This window comes from Danio rerio, chromosome 25 (assembly GCF_052040795.2).
Source record: "Danio rerio strain M-AB ecotype USA chromosome 25, GRCz13ab, whole genome shotgun sequence".
Classification (NCBI taxonomy): domain Eukaryota; kingdom Metazoa; phylum Chordata; class Actinopteri; order Cypriniformes; family Danionidae; genus Danio; species Danio rerio.
The window spans coordinates 40,170,001-40,192,500 of record NC_141045.1 but is presented as its reverse complement, the minus strand read 5'-3'; the positions used below and the strand labels follow the sequence as shown (position 1 = coordinate 40,192,500).

General features: G+C 41.6%; 3 protein-coding genes across 11 annotated transcripts in view; 1 reads left to right on the top strand and 2 right to left on the bottom strand.

The window, feature by feature from the left end:
- chmp1a (charged multivesicular body protein 1A) overlaps positions 1–11,487 on the bottom strand; it is a 32,031-nt gene extending 20,544 nt beyond the window's left edge. For all 3 annotated transcript variants that reach the window (NM_001444181.1, NM_001444182.1, NM_001444183.1), the window contains 1 exon segment: positions 11,378–11,487. The gene's annotated coding sequence lies outside the window, so the exon portion shown is untranslated.
- cd44b (CD44 molecule (IN blood group) b) overlaps positions 1–13,499 on the top strand; it is a 14,919-nt gene extending 1,420 nt beyond the window's left edge. The window contains exons 1-12 of one of the 6 annotated variants that reach the window (XM_087312653.1): positions 1–846; positions 915–1,820; positions 3,556–4,441; positions 4,657–4,793; positions 4,869–4,943; positions 5,287–5,346; positions 6,586–6,645; positions 7,225–7,284; positions 8,418–8,624; positions 8,958–9,017; positions 11,731–11,830; positions 12,586–13,499. The exon at positions 1–846 is cut by the window's left edge and continues 317 nt beyond it. In XM_087312653.1, the coding sequence (XP_087168779.1) occupies positions 4,428–4,441; positions 4,657–4,793; positions 4,869–4,943; positions 5,287–5,346; positions 6,586–6,645; positions 7,225–7,284; positions 8,418–8,624; positions 8,958–9,017; positions 11,731–11,830; positions 12,586–12,703 (891 nt within the window). In that variant the 5' untranslated portion in view covers positions 1–846; positions 915–1,820; positions 3,556–4,427 and the 3' untranslated portion in view covers positions 12,704–13,499. Of the gene's footprint in view, positions 847–914; positions 1,821–3,555; positions 4,442–4,656; positions 4,794–4,868; positions 4,944–5,286; positions 5,347–6,585; positions 6,646–7,224; positions 7,285–8,417; positions 8,871–8,957; positions 9,018–11,730; positions 11,831–12,585 lie in introns of all 6 variants that reach the window. The other 5 variants (XR_015526801.1, XM_087312650.1, XM_087312652.1 and 2 more) reach the window with 5 other exon arrangements.
- Positions 13,500–13,822: 323 nt separating this feature from the next.
- Positions 13,823–22,500, bottom strand: part of slc1a2b (solute carrier family 1 member 2b) — a 41,013-nt gene continuing 32,335 nt past the window's right edge. The window contains 7 exon segments of one of the 2 annotated variants that reach the window (NM_199979.3): positions 13,823–16,235; positions 18,305–18,539; positions 18,704–18,838; positions 21,051–21,245; positions 21,371–21,604; positions 21,949–22,075; positions 22,163–22,313. In NM_199979.3, coding sequence (NP_956273.2) covers positions 16,161–16,235; positions 18,305–18,539; positions 18,704–18,838; positions 21,051–21,245; positions 21,371–21,604; positions 21,949–22,075; positions 22,163–22,313 — 1,152 coding nt within the window. In that variant the 3' untranslated portion in view covers positions 13,823–16,160. 2 annotated transcript variants of the gene reach the window in all.

Genomic DNA, 22,500 nt, shown 5'->3' with positions numbered 1-22,500 from the left:
AACATCACAGATGATTTAATCAGGTCCCGCTATCACCAAGGCTGAGTATGGGCTCTGATTGAGGGATGTAGGCTGATTAGCCCAACATGACCCTCCTGGTCTAGTAACTCATCTATTAGTCTGGGGGGTAAGTCATATATGGCACTAAGGCTGCTGGTTGCCACCATACTATGGAGAAATTGCAGGCATGCCACATGGAACTACTGGTGGACCTTGATGAGAGGGAAGTCAAGAATCGTATGTAGTGCTGTGCTGGCCACAGATCTGTTTCTCCAGCTTTCAACTTCAGTTAGAGGCTCTAATCAGACCTCCTGGTCTTTTTGATGACTCCATTGACATGCTCATCTGAAAGTTCCTTCTTACTCATATGTCTGGGATTGCTGGAAGTTCCTTCTCACCCATGTGTCTGGGATTGTCGGAAGTTCCTTCTCACCCATGTGTCTGGGATTGTCGGAAGTTCCTTCTCACCCATGTGTCTGGGATTGTCTGGGACTGTCGGAAGTTCCTTCTAACCCATGTGTCTGGGATTTTCAGAAGTTCCTTCTAACCCATGTGTCTGGGATTGTCTGGGATTGTCAGAAGTTCCTTCTCACCCATGTGTCTGGGATTGTCGGAAGTTCCTTCTCACCCATGTGTCTTGAATTGTCGGAAGTTCCTTCTCACCCATGTGTCTGGGATTGTCGGAAGTTCCTTCTCACCCATGTGTCTGGGATTGTCGGAAGTTCCTTCTCACCCATGTGTCTGGGATTGTCTGGGACTGTCGGAAGTTCCTTCTAACCCATGTGTCTGGGATTTTCAGAAGTTCCTTCTAACCCATGTGTCTGGGATTGTCTGGGATTGTCAGAAGTTCCTTCTCACCCATGTGTCTTGAATTGTCGGAAGTTCCTTCTCACCCATGTGTCTGGGATTGTCAGAAGTTCCTTCTCACCCATGTGTCTGGGATTGTCTGGGATTGTCAGAAGTTCCTTCTCACCCATGTGTCTGGGATTGTCGGAAGTTCCTTCTCACCCATGTGTCTGGGATTGTCAGGATTTTCTTCTCACCCATGTGTCTTGAATTGTCGGAAGTTCCTTCTCACCCATGTGTCTGGGATTGTCTGGGATTGTCGGAAGTTCCTTCTAACCCATGTGTCTGGGATTGTCAGGATTTTCTTCTCACCCATGTGTCTTGAATTGTCGGAAGTTCCTTCTCACCCATGTGTCTAGGATTGTCTGGGATTGTCGGAAGTTCCTTCTAACCCATGTGTCTGGGATTGTCTGGGATTGTCGGAAGTTCCTTTTAACCCATGTGTCTGGGATTGTCGGAAATTCCTTCTAATCCGTGTGTCTAGGATGGTCGGAAGTTCCTTCTTACCCATATGTCTGAGATTGCTGGAAGTTCCTTCTTACCTATATGTCTGGGATGTCTGGAATTGCAATGGACGCATGGGCATTAAGGTGCAAATGCAGTTGTTTTGTGTCTTATGTTGGCATGTTCAGATCTGAGAACTGCCATCTGAGGGCAGACCCCTCCGAAAGCAGGCAGAGTATTTACAAACTAAGCTAATTCAAACAGTTTTAAAGACTGTTGGGTCTAATGGCAGAAGTGTCTATCATCTTTCAAGTGGTTGCTCAGGGCCAAGGGGTTTTGCCTGAAGGACAACCTATTTTGCATTATCAAGGTCTTGCGGCAATGCTTTTGAGTCTTGGACATATAGAAAAAGCCAGTGTTGGGAGCAACTTGTAACATGATGATATATATAGAAGGACGCTCAGCACAGAGTTTGTGGAGGGACCACTATCCAAATATAGCTTTGAGACATTTCCTTCCAGATATCAGGGGCCACCATGTGCTGGTTCATACAGGCAGTATAGTAGTGGTTGGTCGAAGGTCATGTGTCCTCTCCAGACTGGCACACTAGACTCTTCTCTGGGCCCAAAGGAAGCTGCTCTCAGTCCTATCAGTTTATATAACTGGGCAGTTAAATCAGGGAGCAGATAAGAGGTCTTCTAGAGCAGTGGTTCCCAACCTTTTTCTCTGGGGCCCCCCCCATGAACATATACAAACATTGGAGCCCCCCCACCATATAAATATATATATATAAAACTGTATGCGTGTGTTTATGTGTATTTAGATAGGCTTTGTCATACTGTCTAATTTTTTTCTTCGCCTCTGAAGAATCATTACATTGACGTTTGTCTGCCATTTTTGTTTTGATTTTGCCTTTACGAGAAGTTGGACAAGCACATTGCGCAAGTGAGCAAAATGTAAAAAATTATTTAGAGTTATTTATTTTAATTATTTTTACTATTATGTTGGAATTTTAAGCATGTGTTTTGATTTTTTTTTTTTTTTGGTACTTAAAAATACATATATTCCTGAGAATTTTTTTTTATAAATATTTCCCAAATTATGTTTAACAGAACAAGGAATTTAACAGTATTTCCTCTAATATTTGTTTTTCTTCTAGGCTTATTTGTTTTATTTTAGCTAGAATAAAAGCAGGTTTGAATATTTTGAAACCTATTTTAAGATCAATATTATTAGCCCCCTTAAGCAATATATATTTTAGATTGTCTGCAGAAGAAACTACTGTTATACAATGACTTGCCTAATTACTCTAATTAAGCCTTTGAATTGCATTTAAATTTGAATGCTTATATTTTGAAAAACATCTAGTAAAATATTATGTGCTGTCATCATAGCAAAGATAAAAGAAATCAGTAATTAGAAATGAGATATCAAAACTATTATGTTCAGAAATAAGTAAAAAAAATAAAATAAAATAAAAAACTTCTTTCCATTAAACAGAAATTGGCCAGGAAAAGGGTTGCTAATATTCAGGAGGGCTAATAATTCTGACTTCAAGTGTATATATACAGTTACTTTCCACCCTGCAAAGGAAAGAGAAATAAATACAATAGAATAAAAATATAAAACAAACTGTGCTTTAAGCATCTCCACTGTAAGAAAAACACTTTAGCTACAGCATTCCTTCAGTCAAGAGCAGAGAAACATTTTCTCGTTATGTTTGATTAATGATAATAAAAACAGGCGGCAGCAGGAATATTTTGCACTGTCTCTTTAATGGTTTCTCTTTCACGTCTTTTGATCCTCAACTCGTTTGTTTATTACACAAATGAGGGTTAATATAAATAATCACTAAACACCGCGTTTTGACACCTATTTGACCATTAAAGCGCTCACGTTAAGATGACTAGATGTCTGCGCTCCTCTGCTCGTCTCAGTGTGCGAATGAGAGCGAATGCTGACCGGCCGCATGCTTCTGACTGCGTGTGCGTGTTGCACACACACATAAGCACGCGGTCTTTCGCAACACATACAACTGGAAAGGGGGCGGTATATGATGCATATAATTGTTTATCTTGATTAATGCTTTTTTATAATCGTTTGAAATCGAAATCGGATTTTGGATTAATTGCACAGCCCTGTATAATAGTGGAGCATTTTATGCCTTTTTCTACCTCAACACTTATCCTCTCCCGCGCCCCCCTTGTGAACTCTGGCGCCCCCCTTAGGGGGGCGCGGACCCCAGGTTGGGAACCACTGTTCTAGAGCTCCAACCATAGGAAAGCATATGCTGTAAGATGGAACCTTTTGACCTGGTTGGTAAAGTGCTGGAATTGTTTCGACAGAAATTTTCCACAGGACTTACTCTCTCCTCCTCAAGTATTGTGATAGCTATTTCTGCTACCATGTACCTTTAGATGGAGTTCTCTGAGGTAAGATCATTAGTTTGTCTTTCCTATGTGGTGCTTTAAAGAGTACTGACATGACACCTAACAATTGACCTGGAGGGCCTGTCTGCTGCTCATTTGAAGCCACTGAAGTTCCTGATTCTAAAAACATTTTCCTCCTAGCTGTCTCTTTAATGGAGGAGATCTTTATGCCTTAACAGTAGCTACATCATGCTTGTACTTTGCTACAGGTATTGCAGCCTAGATCTGGGTACATTTAAAAGCATTTCACTATTGTGGCATAACCCATCACCCTGTAGTCCTTCTATCCTAAGCTTAATATATAGAACTCATTTTAACATCTGAATAAATCAGAGTGTGGATGTATATTCATTGCTTTAACCTCAGCGCTGTAAGAGGGTAAGGGTAAATGTGAAGTGTCTGTAACTGGTCTCAGAGCTGCTGACCCTGCTGTAGGTCTGTGCTGTTTACTTCATCTCCATTTGAACATGTATTTGAGATACCGATGGTTTATGAGGGTCTTAGTAGATCAGATTGGTTCATGACAGTGTTTAATCCTCCGCTTTTCTCTCAGGTGTGCGTGAGCGGAGCTGCAGCTACTCTGGAGTGTTCCATGTGCAGGGTAAAGAGCGCTACAGCCTGACGTTTGATGACGCACAGAGACTGTGTGAGCGTTTGTCCACTACATTAGCCAATCTGACACAGGTGAAGACAGCCTTCAACAGTGGAATGGAGACCTGCAGGTCAGACATTCACCTCAACACAACATGAACCTACATTTACTAAACCACAGAGTTCAAACACTCTCTGTTCTGAAGTGTTTACAAAAGCCCTCATTGAGAACACACAATATGCATCAAAATACCATCCAATCCAATTTAAATTAAAGAATTTCTAAAATTTTGGAATTAATACAGGCCTGACGTCACCTCACACTGAATGTGTACTGTCTCTGCAGGTATGGCTGGATAAACAGCTCACAGCTGGTGATTCTCCGTAAAACACCAAATCTAAACTGTGCTCGCAACCAAACAGACGTCATCATAAAGACTTCAGACGGGAAAAAATATGACGCCTTATGTTATAATGATAAAGGTTTGACTCATGCAGTGTGCTGTATTTCCAGTCCACACATGATCAGCTGACTAACAAATATTACATTTCTAACAGACAAATCAAAGAAGAACTGTACAGAGGCGATTGACCCTGCAAAAGTGGACAGCAGTTCATCTTCAGAAGCCGCAGGTACGACAGAAACTACAGCTTTAACATCTGATGTAGAAGCTCTGCCTGCTTTAAAGCTGTGCTTCATCAGTGTGTGTAAACCTCATGACAATTCAGACATGTTTATATCACACCCTTACTTAATAAGTGATCCAGAACCGCAATTTTACATTGCTCAATTTTCTGAAAATGAGATTTATTCACTCTATGAAAGTGCACCTTTGGTAAAGCTGCTGTGGAACGATAACTATTGTGAAAAGCTATATACTACACAAGTTTCCAACTTTCTTCAAAATATCTTCTTTAGTCCTGAAACATGTATATTTTATGTGTGTGTGTGTGTGTGTGTGTGAATGTGTTTTAGTTTCTCCAGAGCGCATCACTCCACATTACTCTACAGAAGCAGACTCCTCCACAGCAGCAGGTTGGAAATACTCTTGTTTTTTTGTGAGACTTATTTGACATTTTGTAACAGGAGCTCTTTACTGTAGATGACTTCATTAATAACCCTCAGCATATATGAGTACTGACCCCTATTTTCTCTAAGATACTTTACAGTAATACACTCACTGGCCACTTTATTAGGTACACCTCAGTAGTATCGGGTCGGACCCCTTTTCGCCTTCAGATCTGTCTTAATCCTCGGTGTCAGAGACTCATCAAGCTACTGGAAATATTCCTCAGAGATTTTGCTCCATGATAGCATCACACAGTTGCTGCAGATTTGTCGGCTGCACATCCATGATGACAATCTCCCGTTCCACCACATCCCAAAGCTGCTCTATTGGATTGAGCTCTGGTGACTGTGGAGGCCATTTGAGTACAGTGAACTCATCGTCATGTTCAAGAAAGCAGTCTGAGATGATTGAGCTTTATGACATGCTGCGTTATCCTGCTGGAAGTAGCCATCAGAAGATGGAGACACTGTGCTCATAAAGGGATGGACATGGTCAGCAGCAATACTCAGGTAGGCTGTGGCGTTGATGCTCAATTGGTACTAATGGACCCAAAGAAAATCTCCCCCACACCATTACACATACATACTGTTGCCTTTTTATCAGTCTGGCCATTCTCCTCTGACCTCTGACCTCATCAACAAGGCATTTGCGCCCACAGAACTGCCGCTCACTGGATATTTCCTCTTTGTCGGAGCATTCTCTGTAAACCTTAGAGATGGTTGTGCGTGAAAATCCCAGTAGATCAGCAGTTTCTGAAATACCCAGAGCAGCCCGTCTGGCAGCAACAATCATGCCACGATCAAAGTCTCTTAAATCCCCTTTCTTCCCCATTCTGATGCTCGCTTTAACTGCAGCAGATCCTCTTGACCATGTCTACATGCAGAAATGCAGTGAGCTGCTGCCCTGTGATTGGCTGATTAGACATTAGTGTTAATAAGCAGTTGGACAGGTGTACCTAATAAAGTGGCCGGTGAGTGTATATGTGTGCTACATTAGTTCAGTCAGTACCAAAGACAAAACTGATGATCTCAGTCCAAATATTAATACACACAAATCAACATGTTGGGGGAAGATAATAAATAAAATGTTAATAAACAGGATAAACATATACATTTTATTAATAAAAAGAGGATGTGCTCATTTATGCTGAGCACTGTGTGTGTACAGTATGTGTATACTGTGTGTGACGTGTGACTGTGTTTTAGTTTCTCCAGAGCGCATCACTCCACATTACTCTACAGACGCAGATTCCTCCACATCAGCAGGTTGGAAATACTCTTTTTGCTTTTATATTTATTGAAAGGGGTAAAACAGGAGCCCTGTAATGTAAATGAGATCATCAATAATATTGATCAGTCCTGTTATATGCATGTGTACAGTGTTGATCATTAATGAGGACTGACCCGGCACAGATCTCTTGTTTACAGTCATATATCTGTGCAGATGCATTAGATTAGTACCAAAGACTCAACTCAGAAACAGAAACACTGAAGATCAGTCAACACATTACACACCTACACTGATATGACGAGGGAAAGTGTTTAGTAATGTATTATTATTAACAGTAAAATGTTAATAAACAGGAAATTGCAAGAGAAACAGTTCATGATTTTGTGGTTGCAATAACTGGTTTGAGTTTAAATGTTTAATCTTTCTAATCCTCAAGCTGTTCAGTGAGCGGTGACTCTTATTTTAATGAATATTACTGTTCAATAAACTGTTTAAATGCACTGAAATAAGTGCATTTTTAAAAGGGGAAGATGAGCACTGTGTGCGTGTGTGTATTTATATGTCTCTGTATGCATGTGTGTGTGTGTGTGTGTGTGTGTGTGTGTGTGTTTTAGTTTCTCCAGCCCGCTTCACTCCAGGCGGCTCTACAGGCGCAGATTCCTCCACATCAGCAGGTTGGAAATCCCTCTTTAAAAGTAAAATCATCCTGTGTTTGTGACTGCTGTTTGCTTTTAATAAGCTGACAGAATGATGAGAGTGTGGAGGAGCAAACACTGTTTTCAACATTCGCATCATTTTGGCATCTTGAACACCGCCGGACAGATTTCCAGAGCGATGCTACAGAAGAGGGCTCGGTTTGGTGGCATGAGCTCAACAGAAGACAGAAACTCCAGCAGGTCTGGGAAAAGTGAAAAGGGTGAACGACTTTCAGTTTTGGAGCGGGTAAAATGAGTCTTGAAGACGTCAGTAGTTTCTCAGAAATCATGTGTCTAAAGATGACGTTGACTGAAATGTTGACCAGACGTCAGTAATAACCAAAGTAAGCCAGAAACACACATACAACAGAACTAGTTAGATTAGAAATGAAGCAACTGAAATGATGCAGGGATAAGCTATTGAACTGATGAAGAAATGAAGGTGTAGAAGCACATGGAAAGTCCAGACAGCAGCTCGTCAGAGTTCTCTGCTTCAGCAACACCTACATCTGCAGATGAAGATCAGGGTGGACAGCCAGCATCACGGTGATCCAAACACACACAAGAAAACCATCAGCTGCGTTCAGAAAACCTGCAGAGTGAACAGCCGATCAGCTGAGCTCAATCCAGGAGAGAGGAAGAGCTGAAGAGTAGACCAGACCACAGATCTGGCCTGAGGTCTGGGGAAAAACTAAGCAAAGCAAAGCAAAGCAGCCGTCTATAGAGTGTTCAGTACATTTCAGCAGTGCTTCCATTGTTATTAATTATTTAATTCAGATTTTATTTCTATGTTTGGACTGTTTGGGTTTCATCAAAATGTGTCAGTTTCATGTCAACAGCTCCTTTATAAATATATTCACACATGCATATACACGCACAATATACAGCGGAGCTAATCATTCTTCAACTTCATTCAGCTCAGTCCCTTATTAATCAGGAGTCACCACAGTGGAATGAACCGCCAACTTATCCAGCACATGTTTTACGCAGGGGATGCCCTTCCAGCTGCAACCCAAACAATTAGTGAAAATGAAAGCCCTGTAGTTCTGCATGTACTCTGCTGACTCCCTGTGTGATCAGTCACTGTGCCAATCACAACTGTGTTCTTCCAGAATCTGCTCTGAACACGTCAGCAGCAGCAGCAGCAGCAGACGCAGAGAGAAACACAACTGAGGGAAACACGACACACACCAGTTCCCCACACAGCCACGAGGAGCCCAACGGGACACGCTCGACCCCTCAGACCTCCACAGAACTGCAGATCAGCACGTCTGCAGCGCATCAGGACACCACCGGCCCGGGCCGCAGGCAGAACACAGGTGACGGCTCTCTGATATCAGCTGAAGGTGGAGCAGACGAGCTCATTAATAATCCACCAGCAGTCCTGTTATATCTGCAAACTCACAGCTGATGCTTCTGCTCATGATAGTGTTAATAACTCATGTCTAATAGCTGATGTGTTTCCTCTTCTCCATGATGACAGCACTTAATATTAGACTAGATATTCTGCAAGACACTAGTGTTCAGCTTTAGTGCCATGTAAATGCTTCACTAGGGTAATTAGGGTAGGTGTATAGCAGTGGTTTGTTCTGTAGAATATTACATATGCATATTCATGTGTGTAATATATGTGACGTGTGAATGTGTTTCAGTTTCTCCAGAGCGCATCACTCCACACAGCCCTACAGAAGCAGCTTCCTCCACATCAGCAGGTTGGAAACACTCTTTAAAATAGGATTACTGTGGTTTTTCTGTGTGACTGCTGTTTGGTTTTAATAACCTGACAACTGTCGGGTCCAAGAACTAGTTTAGAGCTAGTCGTGTTCTCAAGATGCTCCTTTCCCTCTCTGTTTTCCCGACGCTTTCCTGTCTGTAATCTCCACTGTGCTATTATAATAAACAGGGAAAACTCCTAAAATAGTGATAAATAAAATAAATAACTCGACAGCTAAAAACAGAAACTTTTTTTTAAATTTGGAGCTTGAAAACAAATGAAAGGTCTCAGAGAGTCTGTTGCGGAGAGCAAATGCGTGAGGATTACGGCCAGCCAATGATAACATAATGACTTTTTCTGTAAATATATCGACATTTTGGTCTCTAAACCTGACTTTAATCTTAAAATTGAATGTTTATTTTCAACATTTCATTTAGTTAAAAAGAAGTTTTCCATAAAACACAACTTTATTCATGATATTGAATGAGTTTGTCAACATTTTAGAGCAAAGTTTTACCCTCTACATTTTTATTTTATAATTGTTCTTGTAATTTATCAAGTTTAACCTCTAATAATGACTTTATTCTCACGATGGTTTTATTTTTATTCTAATCCGCTAGTTCAGCTCGAGTGTGTGTGTATGTGTGTGTGTGTGTGTGTTTAGCAATGAGTGAGTTACTGCAATGATATCCAGCTGCAGGCCCGCAGAACCACACGTGTTTTAGGCACACACAATCTAGGACACACAATCTAGGCAAACCATTTATGGTTATGACGGATGTTAATGTTATTAACGTCTTTTTGAACATCGTCATCGATATATTTTGATATATGTGGTTAATAAATATTGTACACAATAAACAACAGTGTTTACTTTACTTTATTTCACAAATATTGCGATCAAAACGGCCGAATGGGGAGCAGTGTTTCCGATCGCCATTCAATATAATAGACTGAACAGTTTTTAATCAGTCATTATAGATGATCAGTCATTATCTGACAATGATATAGCAGATACTCGTTTGCTGGCCTTGCTGAACGATCTAATTTGGGCAGGTTTAGTTTATATAATGCATTAATTTTTGATGAAGGAAATAAAAGCAAGTTAATATAGGCAATAATATATTATATGTAATAAAAATATTTTTACAAGTAAGAAATGTATAACACTATATTAATATTTTACTCAAGCGATTTAATAGTGTTTATTTATTTGCATAACTTTCTAATAGTCTTTTAATTAATGATTTCCCACATTTAATACTGTAGTAATTTATAGTAAGCAAATAAAGCAAATAATAAAATAGGAACAAATTAACTATTAATAATAAAAAATAATAAGTAAATATATATATATATATATATATATATATATATATATATATATATATATATATATATATATATAACTAACAGCTGTGACAGTTTGGTAATAGATAGTTGTTTATATATAAACTTATTATAATCAGATAATCAGTATATATATATATATATATATATATATATATATATATATATATATATATATATATATATATAAAGTGACATTTTATAGTTTTATAGTTTGCTTTTTATATTTTACAACAAAGTGATTTTCACCAAGTATGATAATATTAAGATCTTGAATTAATTTGTTACACTTAATCCAACAATTAGACGGTCTATGATTTCTTTGTGTATGTGGACACATGAATAAGGTCATAAGTGTCTTTAACCAATTATTTTTATTTACATAATTTGAGTTCAGAAACTGCAGAGGTGTTAAAATCATCGTAACGATACAATAATAATAATAATGACTGAAATGGGAAACCATACTTGTGAAATTCAATAGGTGGCGACCATATATGTTTGCCTAAATCGTGTGTCCTAGATTGTGTGTGTCTAAAACGTGTGTGCTGCGGGCCTGCAGCTCTCCGTTACTGATCAGTGTTTCTACACAAACACACAGCGCCCCCTACTGGCCCACATCAGCGATACACCATTAAACATTTCAAACGTAGTGAGTGTGTGATGTACAAGTGTTTCTGATCAGCTTCATGTGTCATTAACTGAGTTTGAGCTCAGTCTGATCCTCCAGGGCTGCATGTAAACTCTCTCATGGACTTTTTAAATGGCATTTATGCAGTATAAGCAGTTTCGACATGAATATAGTAATGCTTTAACAGTTTTTTCTGAATTAAACTTGGAATATAATTAATGTAGAGCATGGTGCAAGCTGCTGTGGGGATAATTCATCAACAGTTTGTCCTGAGGATTATATTTAAGGCTGTGAAGTACCTCAGGTCTGTTTTACAAGCGGCAGACTCGCGCGGATTAATGTGCTTCAGATGTGCTGTTCATCAGCGTGTCACTTACATTTCACTTTCTTCATCCGTCAACAGCAGAAAGTCTTGACATTAGTTGGTGCTGGAACCTTCTGTTCTTCGTGCGTGTTGTGTTTCTGTTAGACCCGAACTGAGCTATACAGACGCCGCCGTGCGCATGCGCCACATTAAACAACGTAAGAGCGCATCATTATGAATACGCGTTTGTTTTCTCTAATATTTTCTAGGAAATCTAAAAGTTTGGTCAGTTTAATTAGTGTTAGATTGTAATGTACCATGATAGATTTGCATATAAAGGCTAATGTTGTATTTTTAAAGCCATTATTAACATGATTATTGTACAAAGAAACGATGTGATTTCTGTCCGCCTGCTCTGAATGGCAGGTGCTTCTTCTTCTTTAACAGACTGGCTGGTCATATTACTGACAATACTGGCAGTTCTTCTCATCTCACTCATCTGTTGTATCGTAGTATACAGGAAAAGGTATGCCTGTTTAACATGTCTTAAAATTAACAAACACAAGCCTCCCACAAGAAAAATACTATAGTAGTTTATTGTAAACCGTGTTCTGAACCACACTACAGTAAATTACTGGAATTAATCTGCTGTGGCCATTCTACAGTTGCTATGGTAACACAACAACTATAGCAATTATATTGCGATTCTACAGTTGCTATGGTAACACAACAACTAGCAATTTATCTGCTGTGATTCTACAGTTGCCATGGCAACACAACAGCTACAGTAATTCATCTGTTGTGGTGATTCTACAGTTGCTATGGTAACAACAACGACTATACCCAATGATCTGTTGTGGTGATTCTACAGTTGCTATGGTAACACAATGACTACAGTAATATAAACAAGTGAGCCAGTACTGTAGTTTTTACAGCTCTAGGGTATATTATACTACAGTACGTCACAGTTTACTGCAGTATAACCTATAGTATACTACAGTATTGATCACAGTTTATCAGTTGACTGTTATTAATACAACAGTGTGGCGGAGCATTCATAAACAGTGTTGTAATAATGCTGTATAATAAACTCTACAATAGTATGGTTGAAACACCCTGTAGTATTAACTACATTATAGTGGTTGTACTGGGCTGCCTGTGATGTGTATTCCTGGGAATGATGTGAGTCTTGAAGAGCTTTTAGACTAAACTAAACCAATGTTTGTTGTTTGAAATTAATGTAAATAATTAACTGAGTGTTTCACTCATACTCGTATGCAGGCTGTTTGGACAGAAGCAGACTCTGGTCATCAACAGCACTGTCGCAGCAGCAGAGAACGGATCAGCGGCTACACACACACAGGAGATGGTCACGCTGCTGAACACAGACACACTCTAGAACAGGGGAGCCTAGAAATCTAAGATCACTGAGAGCATCGAAGATAAATATACCAAACTGTCTTACATTAAAGCTGCCATGGGCGATTTCCTAATTTATTTGATAATAATTCAAAATAAATAGAAAACATGAATCGTATTAACTAATGCAGTACAACTTTTAAATGATAGCCAATCACATTTACCACACAGTGGAGTTCAGAAGTTCTGCCTTGGCCTTGATTCGCTCATTAAAGTCTCCGCATTGTCCTCAGTGTCCGTCTGGTGACAGCATGTACACTTAAAACTGAACCACAGCATTTACATTCTATTTCATTTCAGTTCGCTTTAGCTTAACAATAAAAACAAACAAATAAACAGATTTCGTTAAGTTTGAAATGAATGACAATACCCAAACCATCCTCATCATTCTCCCTCTCTTCTCAGATGGGATGGTGGGCCAAATCAAAGGTTACCATGTGTGTGTGGTAGAAACAAACCCTTCATAGAGAGATGGAGAATGTCAATGTGTGTGTAGAGAATTTCAGTGTGTGTACATATAATGTATGTGTGTGTGTCTGTGTGTATATAATGTCTAAACAGAATCCATGATTCCTTACAGAATGTGTGTGTGTACAGAATGTGTGTGTGTACAAAATGTGTGTGTATAGAATGTGTGTGTGCTCTGTCTACTGTTTTAGACACGCTGTTAAACACTTGTGTATTGTTGCTCTATTGATGATTTAATTGCTTCTCATCACTGTGGATATAGTGTCCGCTAAACGATTAAAGACATGCTCACGTGTGTCCTGATGATGTGTCTGTTGTCTGCTGTGTTTAATTGTGTTGCAGTGTTTGTGTGAAGGTTGTGAAATGGCCAGATTTAATCCAATGTTTGTATCTTTGTTTGTGTGGACATTGGTGACGCATAACTTGTTCTTGGATATGTTTGAAAATACGACCAGCACTAAATATCGTATAAAGCCCAGTTCAGTGCGGTGTGCTGCAGGGCTCGCTATCAGGACCATTGCCTTTGACATGATGATGCTCTAATTCTACATTTCCATGTTTTAAACTAATGTGATGAAGTAAGAGCCAGATAATAGCACACTCTCTGCTAGATCAATAAGCGAGACTGCAGTTAGTTATGAATCAACATTTATTAGTTATAATAACTGTATGTACACCAATGGTACAACACAAATTGATATGCATGAACACACGTTTATTTCACAGCTATGACACAGGAATCATTTATTCACCACATTCCTTTATAGTCTTCTCTCCCTTTGCATTAAAAAATCACAACACTAAACGGGTGAGGAGCAGAAGAGAGACGAGTTTACACCGTCAGAGATGTACACCATCGACTAGTGACGCTTCCAGATGAACGCGGTTAAGTAAGAATAATACACATGGGTTATCCTAATGATGCTGGACATTGTGCCTGTCTCTGTGTGTGCGAGATATACGGAGTGCAGACGTCAGACAGTGTGCTTTAGAGAGATGTTCCAGACGGTTGATGAACACATAACACAGAATCATAGAGAAGACTATCACGAGGTCTAGCAGAAAACATCCTCAAAAATATAGCGTGGGTATTTTGAGATGCCATATATAATATACAAATATCTTGCTTTTTCGAGTCGCATGTTAGATTAAAATTTTTAATTTCTGACATATAAATGCAGGACACACACACACACACACGCACGCACACATATATATGTATATATATATATATATAGATTTCTGTAGGGAAGAATAAAAACATTCCAGATCAGGATATGAGACTGCTGAAATGAGAGTTAAACTACGCTTCTAGACGTCTGACTAGAGTATTTAATGCAGCACGATGAGGGAATACAGCGCTACAGGATTACAAAAACACTTTCATTAAAACGCTCACATCAATTAAACACTATCTCCACGAGTCTACGACTGAACATATCATACTGATGTTACCCACGATCAGAGGCGCCGCTAGGAGTTCTGGGCTCCGTACAGTACATTTCACCCAGTCAGAATCTCTCGCTGGAAAATGCGGGATGGTAGATTTATTGGGGCCCTCGGGGGGGCGTCTGAGCCCCCGGTTTCCAGCACTAGCAGCGCCGCTGCCTTCAGTATATACACAAAGTGCAGGGAGGCACTTCAAAACGCATGCTTTACTTTAAAAACTGGTGCGAAACACTAATGTCCATGCAGCTAACAGTGAGATCAAACACGACGGAGGCTCAGGGGCCGACGCTGCACACGTCAGCCTAAATTCACATTACGGTGTTCATATGGCGCTTGTTTTCAAGATTACAACACTGTTTAGTTAGCGAACCGATTAGACACATTAGGGATCTAGAATCCATTTCTGGGATTAGCTGTGATTTCGAATGTGAATCTCTGATTGGCTTGGCGAGGTATGTGAACGCGTGTGATTGGTCGATCGGACAGTGATGATTTGCAGCATGACGGGGCTCAGAAACAGTCGTCTGGAGGAGATGAAAGAGGACGGACATCCAGAGGTAGCGTTTTGGATCAGCGCACATATAAAATCCTCTTTAAGATGATTCATCGTGATACCGCCAGAGATTCGAGCCTTGGCGAGTGTGTTTTTCTGAGGTAAACTCTTTTAAAAGGGATGCAAAAGTGCGATAAATGAAATAAAAAACAGCGTCAGCAGTAAAAGACACGAAGGCATCAGGTATTTAAAAACACTGGATTATAAAAACAGGTAAACATCGATCCTCTCCAGCATGCGCTTCACTCTGCAGCAGGAGTGCTCATGTCCCTGACGGATACACCGGGGTTATGGAGGAGCCTGAGTTACTTCTACATCTCATCAGCCTTGGGGAATGTTCTGGGCAGATGTGGGCTAGTTTAGAGATGGCTGTGTAAATCGGTTAATGAAGCCAAACCTGGTTTAGCGTATATAAATGAGCCGCGTCAGTTTGATAGATGCACTTCTGGAGCTCGTGGTTTGGTTGTGCAATATAAATATATATATATTTATGACTTGTGCTTTATTAGGAATGAAAGGTAAGGCTTGCATTGCATATTTCAGTACATCTGAAGGGCTCTGGTTAAACCTGAACTGTAAATATACTGGCCTGTGCTCTTGAGACGCACACACACGTGTGCCGTACGGTCGTCTGTGTCCTAGCAACACCCTATGAGGCTGATGAGAAACGCTGTGATTGGATAGAGAGGGTCTACGGTGAGCGAGGAGGTTGATACGGTGAGCTGCTACAGGCAGTGTGTGTCTGGAAAACACTCCTCAAACATGAAGGTGTTGAAGTGTACTGGCGTGGAGAATACTTTACACAAGCGTGTCAGCTTTTGGCCTCACATTCTCGTGTTACGCGTGTTTAGATTTAGTTAAAGAGGTTAGAAACGAACAGGAGTCATCTAGGAAAGCTGTTTGTGCCCTATGTGCATGGATGTAGGTTGGTTGTCTCTGCTTTTGGGTTGGGTCGGGTCGGGGGGGTTTAATCGTTTTTCCAGGGTTCTTCCTCAACGACTGTGATCTCCGCAGTCGAGCCGTTGGTGGCCGCCAAGGTTACCTGAAACATCACACACATCTGAGCACACGGGCCAGAAAACACACACACATGTCTGGAGCAAAGATTTCTGGGACTAGCTGATGTTCACTTTCTGCTAAATCTGCAGCCTCTAGTTCTAGATTAATAAGACGTGTCCTTGTGAACACTAGAAGAGTCATCACTGATACTAGTCTCCAAATGGAGCCCAGATTCTGATTGGTTGTTCAAGTATTTAGTTCTCTTTGCTAGTATAAATCATCCTGAAAGTTCCTCCTAATCCACTCCTTCATTTCTGCAATATAACATGGCAGTCAGTGCTACTGCTTAGAAATCTGTGCTCCAAAACTAAAGCTGTTCCATATAACTGTGATAAAAGCAGACAATCGAACACTCAACGACAAATACACACACTGTGATATGATAAAAAACTTGCATAAATGAATACAAACACAAGGTACAACCATCTTACAAGCATGTGTGAGTGGTTATGTGGCGGGGCCTCTACGGTGGATTGCAGTTTTAGATAACCTGGGTTAGTTTGGGTTAAGTTCAGATTCACATTCAGAGTGCGCAAACACAAGACAACAGCAGCAGGAGCAGAGATGACGAGAGAACCCAGAACATAAGCTAACCATCTCACAACATGAGCAAAACTGATGTCGACTGATAAGCCCACGCATAAAAATACCAGAGGAACTTACAGATCATACTGGAGTGTTTTTGATCTGCACTATAGTAAAGTACATTGATTTATCCAACGTGGAGATTCTACAGTTGCTATGGTAACACAACAACTATAGTAATTGATATATTGTGGCGATTCAACAGTTGCTATGGTAACACAACAACTGTAGAAACTGATATATTGTGGCAATTCTACAGTTGCTATGGTAACACAACTGTAGTAACTGATTTATTGTGGCGATTCTACAGTTGCTATGGTAACACAAAAACTGTAGTAACTGATATATTGTGGAGATTCTACAGTTGCTATGGTAACACAACAACTGTAGTAACTGATATATTGTGATGATTCTGCAGTTGCTATGGTAACACAACCACTGTAGTAACTGATATATTGTGGCGATTTTACAGTTACTATGGTAACACAACAACTGTGGCAACTGATATATTGTGGCGATTCTACAGTTGCTATGGTAACCCAACAACTGTAGTAACTGATATATTGTGGCGATTCTACAGTTTCTATGGTAACCCAACAACTGTAGTAACTGATATATTGTGGCGATTCTACAGTTGCTATGGTAACACAAAAACTGTAGTAACTAATATATTGTGGCGATTCTACAGTTGCTATGGTAACAACAGCTGTAGTAACTGATATATTGTGATGATTCTGCAGTTGCTATGGTAACACAACCACTGTAGTAACTGATATATTGTGGCGATTTTACAGTTGCTATGGTAACACAACAACTGTGGCAACTGATCTATTGTGGTGATTCTATAGTTGCTATTGTAACAAAACAACTGTGGTAACTGATCTATTGTGGTGATTCTACAGTTGCTATGGTAACACAACAACTATAGTAACTGATCTATTGTGGCGATTCCACAGTTGCTATGGTAACGCAACAATTGTGGTTAGTGATCTATTGTGGCGATTCTACAGTTACTATGGTAACATGACAAATAAACTAATACAATCAAATGACCCAATACTGTAGTTCTCTACAACTGTAGTGTATGTTTACTGTAGTAAAACTAAAGTATACTACAGTATTTAATACAGTGTATTGATTCACCGTGGATAACACTAGTGTGTGCTGGGGTGTTCAAGAGTTTTATATGCTAATAATAATCATAGGGTGGTTAATAAACACTACAGTATGTTAGTATGTATAGTTCATGGTATAAAAAAAACTTTGTTAGCAACATGCAATATGCTGTAATATTATTAAAATAAGCTCCAAGAAAAGAAGCAAGCATATGTTAATACACACACACACACACACACACACATCCAGCATACATGTGATGTACAGATATGCAGTCATGCAGAAGAGCGGTGCAGCGCATGCAGAGGTGTGTTATATGGATGTCTCTACGTCCGTAAGCGTGGCTTGTACCTTGCAATCATCTACTAAGCCTGTATTTTGAGCAGCAAAGACGCACTGGTTGGAGTTGTTTTCATGATGGTTTTTGAGGTCATCATAGTAGGACTGGGTCTTGGTCATCATCTCGATGTCGTCAGTCTTCCCGTGCTGGGCGTCCAGAGCGTCCAGCTCTGCCTTGGACAGGTGATAGACGATACCTGCGCCGTACGAGTCTCCCACCACATTCACTGAGGTACGGAAGCGGTCCCTGAGGAGACATCAGCACATGCTATCACAATAATACACTTTATTTATATTAGCATTACACTCAACTCAACTCAACTCAACTGTGGCTTCTGTCAGCTAGTGTATGGCTAGGGGACGGAGTATGAGTTAATCATGCTAGATGATCTGCAGATGGAGAATACTCACAGCAGCCAGTCCACCGCCACCAGCAGACTGATGTCCTGAGTGGGCAGACCCACCGCCGTCAGGATGAGCAGCATGGTGACCAGTCCAGCACTGGGAATACTAGCGGCTCCCACACTGGCGAGTGTTGCTGTAAGACTAGAAGAAGGATGAGAATACAAACACTTCAGAGCCTGTTCACACCACACATGATTTAGATTCTGCTTTTAATTGCGCATCATCTGGTGTCACCAGCAGGTGTCCTGTCACCAAGCTAACCAAAAGCGAGTGCTGAACATCATCAGCGTGCTCCTCCACAGTGGCGTCAGTTGAACTGTGCTTTAATTCTCACTGGATTCTGATTGGCTGTCTGTGTTTTTAAAGGTTGTAGATTACACGAACACGACAACTCAAACTAGATAAACTTCCAAAACTAGCATCGATGAGTGACGCTCAGCCCATGAATGGGGCTCAAAGCAGAGTGAGGCAGCAGAGCCCAGCGGATGCTGAAGTGATCAGCCCTGTCAGAGGCAGACCTGAGCAGCGTCTGGTGTCTCTGTAGCGTCTGACAGTGGGATGTTTATCGTCAGATACGCTCTGCACACACTTCAGGGAGAGCGAGAGAAACACTGAGACCATCTGCTGATCTTCCACAGGCAAAACTCCAACTGATTAGCAGGACCGGGGAGCGTCAGTCGCTGCTTCTCCTAAAATAAAGGCATCTTTGGCAAACATTTTCACTTGCAGAAATATCTAAATGTGGACAGTTCATCGTGATTATTTAAGTGCAGCTTGTGCCTGTCGATCAACAGGAGATTCACACACCGCCTGTCTCTCTCAGGAGGATGCTTCCATCACAGTATCAGTACACAGTACACAGTACGTAAAGCATCAGCACACAGTGCTTCAGTGTTAATAGCATTAGCCAATCAGCTGGCATCATATGGGTGGTGTCAAAAGGGGGCGGAGTGGAGTTGAGTAACTGAGGAAGAAGCTGTTAAGGCTCCACCCACATGAGAAAAGGGCGTGGCACAGTCGAGTAACTGAGACATAAACTGTACAAACTCCAACCACCTCTGGAAATGGGCGGAGCACAGCAGAGAAATTGAGGCACAAGCTGTAAAAACTCCACCCACATCTAGAAAGGGGCGGAGCACAGGAGATTAAACTAGGCAAAGCACCACCCACCTCTAAAAAGGTGCTGAAGTACAGGTGAGTACCTGAGGCAAAGCTCCACCCACCTCTGGAAAGGGGGTGGAGTACAGCGGATTAACTGAGGCAAAGCTCCACCCACCTCTGGAAAAGGGGTGGAGTACAGTGGATTAACTGAGGCAAAGCTCCACCCACCTCTGGAAAAGGGGTGGAGTAGAGTGGAATAACTGAGGCAAAGCTCCACCCACCTCAGGAAAGGGGGTGGAGTACAGTGGAATAACTGAGGCAAAGCTCCACCCACCTCTGAAAAGGGGGTAAGGTACAGCAGATTAACTGAGGCAAAGCTCCACCCACCTCTGGAAAAGGGGTGGAGTACAGTGGAATAACTGAGGCAAAGCTCCACCCACCTCAGGAAAGGGGGTGGAGTATAGTGGATTATCTAGGGCAAAGCACCACCCACCTCTGAAAAGGGGGTAAGGTACAGCAGATTAACTGAGGCAAAGCTCCACCCACCTCTGGAAAAGGGGTGGAGTACAGTGGAATAACTGAGGCAAAGCTCCACCCACCTCTGGAAAAGGGGTGGAGTACAGTGGAATAAATGAGGCAAAGCTCCACCCACCTCTGGAAAAGGGGTGGAGTAATGTGGAATAACTGAGGCAAAGCTCCACCCACCTCTGGAAAAGGGGTGGAGTACAGTGGAATAACTGAGGCAAAGCTCCACCCACCTCTGGAAAAGGGGTGGAGTACAGTGGAATAACTGAGGCAAAGCTCCACCGACCTCTGGAAAGGGGGTGGAGTACAGCGGATTAACTGAGGCAAAGCTCCACCCTCTTCACGAAAAGGGGTGGAGTACAGTGGAATAACTGTGACAAAGCTCCACCCACCTCAGGAAAGGGGGAGGAGTACAGTGGTTGGAATAGGCCATAAGTTGTGATGGCTCTGCCTACTTTTGAAACAGGGGCAGGGCACAGTGGAGTAACTAAGGCATAAGCTGTAAAGGCTCCACCCACCTCATTTGCATTTTAAGAGACACTGAAAAAAATAGTTTTGCTTTTATCCAAATTTTGTGTATCTACAGCATGGTAAAGTCACACACACACACACACACACACACACACACACACACACACACACACACACACACACACACACACACACACTGAAGACATCTTGTCAAGATGAGATGTCAACATTAACTGTGTTTTGTATCAAGTCTTACCTGACGGTGACGATCTGTCCAGGGTCTAGATCGATCCCGTTCATCTGTGCGATGAAAATGGCGGCGACCGCCTCATAGAGCGCCGTTCCGTCCATGTTGATGGTGGCTCCGACTGGAAGAACGAAGCGCGTGACTCTCTTATCAATGCCCAGGTTCTCCTCCAGACAGCGGAACGTCACGGGCAGAGTTCCAGCACTTAAAGGGTTAAAGAAAAATCAAGATCCCATAATGCAGAGCAGAAATACAAGAATAAAGACATCAGAGAGGCGGAGGGATATTCCTCCAGTGTGGACTATAACTGATGTGCTGTGCTCACAGACCTAGAAGCGGTTCCCAGAGCGGTGATCCAGGCCTGGAAGATGCCCATGAAGAAGGAGAAGGGGTTTTTCCTGACGATGGCGAAGTAGATGCAGGGCAGGAATATGGCTCCGTGGATGATCAGACCCACGATGACCGTGATCATGTACATGCCCAGCTGCCGCGCCACCACCTCCAGATCCTTGATGGAGATGATCTTCCCACAGATCAGGCAGGCGATGCCGAATGGAGAATACCTGCAAGACAAGTCTGAGTCTGAACACTCACCACACTAGCCGAGCTTCCACACACACAGATCCTAATGCACATGCTGGATTACTGCACTAAAACAAACGCTTGACGGAAACACCAACATCTGCAGCAATGTAGGAAATCTGCAATGAACAGAACCGATTATGAACAACTCTGTTTATAAGAGCTTTAAACACACACACCAACATCATTTATATCCTGTAACTGGGGCAGAATAGGTCACCTTCAGAAGCAGATCACAGTTTTCCTAATGAATCTAACTCTCATGTTTGTATGGAAACACAGCTACTGCCAATGCAAAGCCCGACTCCAGCACTGCAGGACTGACCACATGATCATGATGACCAGCTTCATGACGATCTCATTGAGGATGTTGAAGAAGTCGATCATCAGTCTCGCCTTCTCCCCCATCTTTCCCATACAAATACCAAAGGCGATGAAGAATCCGATCAGACCTGGAGCAGACGGAGAGATGCAGATCAGGAATAATACAAAGTTATCTCAAAATAATTATGTGTGTGTGTGTGTGTGTGTTCTCGTACCCAGCACATTCATGCCGCTCTTGAACTGCAGGGATTTCTTGTCTTTGAAGATGGGTGGAGGTTTGGTGGCGTTGGACAGATACTCCGACATGGTGCTGTTGGTGTCGTCCAGATCCGGCTGAACCTCCACCTTCTTCACCACCGTCTGGATCTGTGCATGTACACATCACCAGGCTCAGACTCTCTTTAAGCATTATGTGTTTCATACCGTCTGCTTAGTGTAGATTTACGTGGGGATAATCTGGGAAACAATGTTTCAGGTGCAATCTACACTTTTCTTTTGCAGTAATCCTATTTAGGGTGGGGGGTGGGGGGCTCGGCACGGTGGCTCAGTGTTG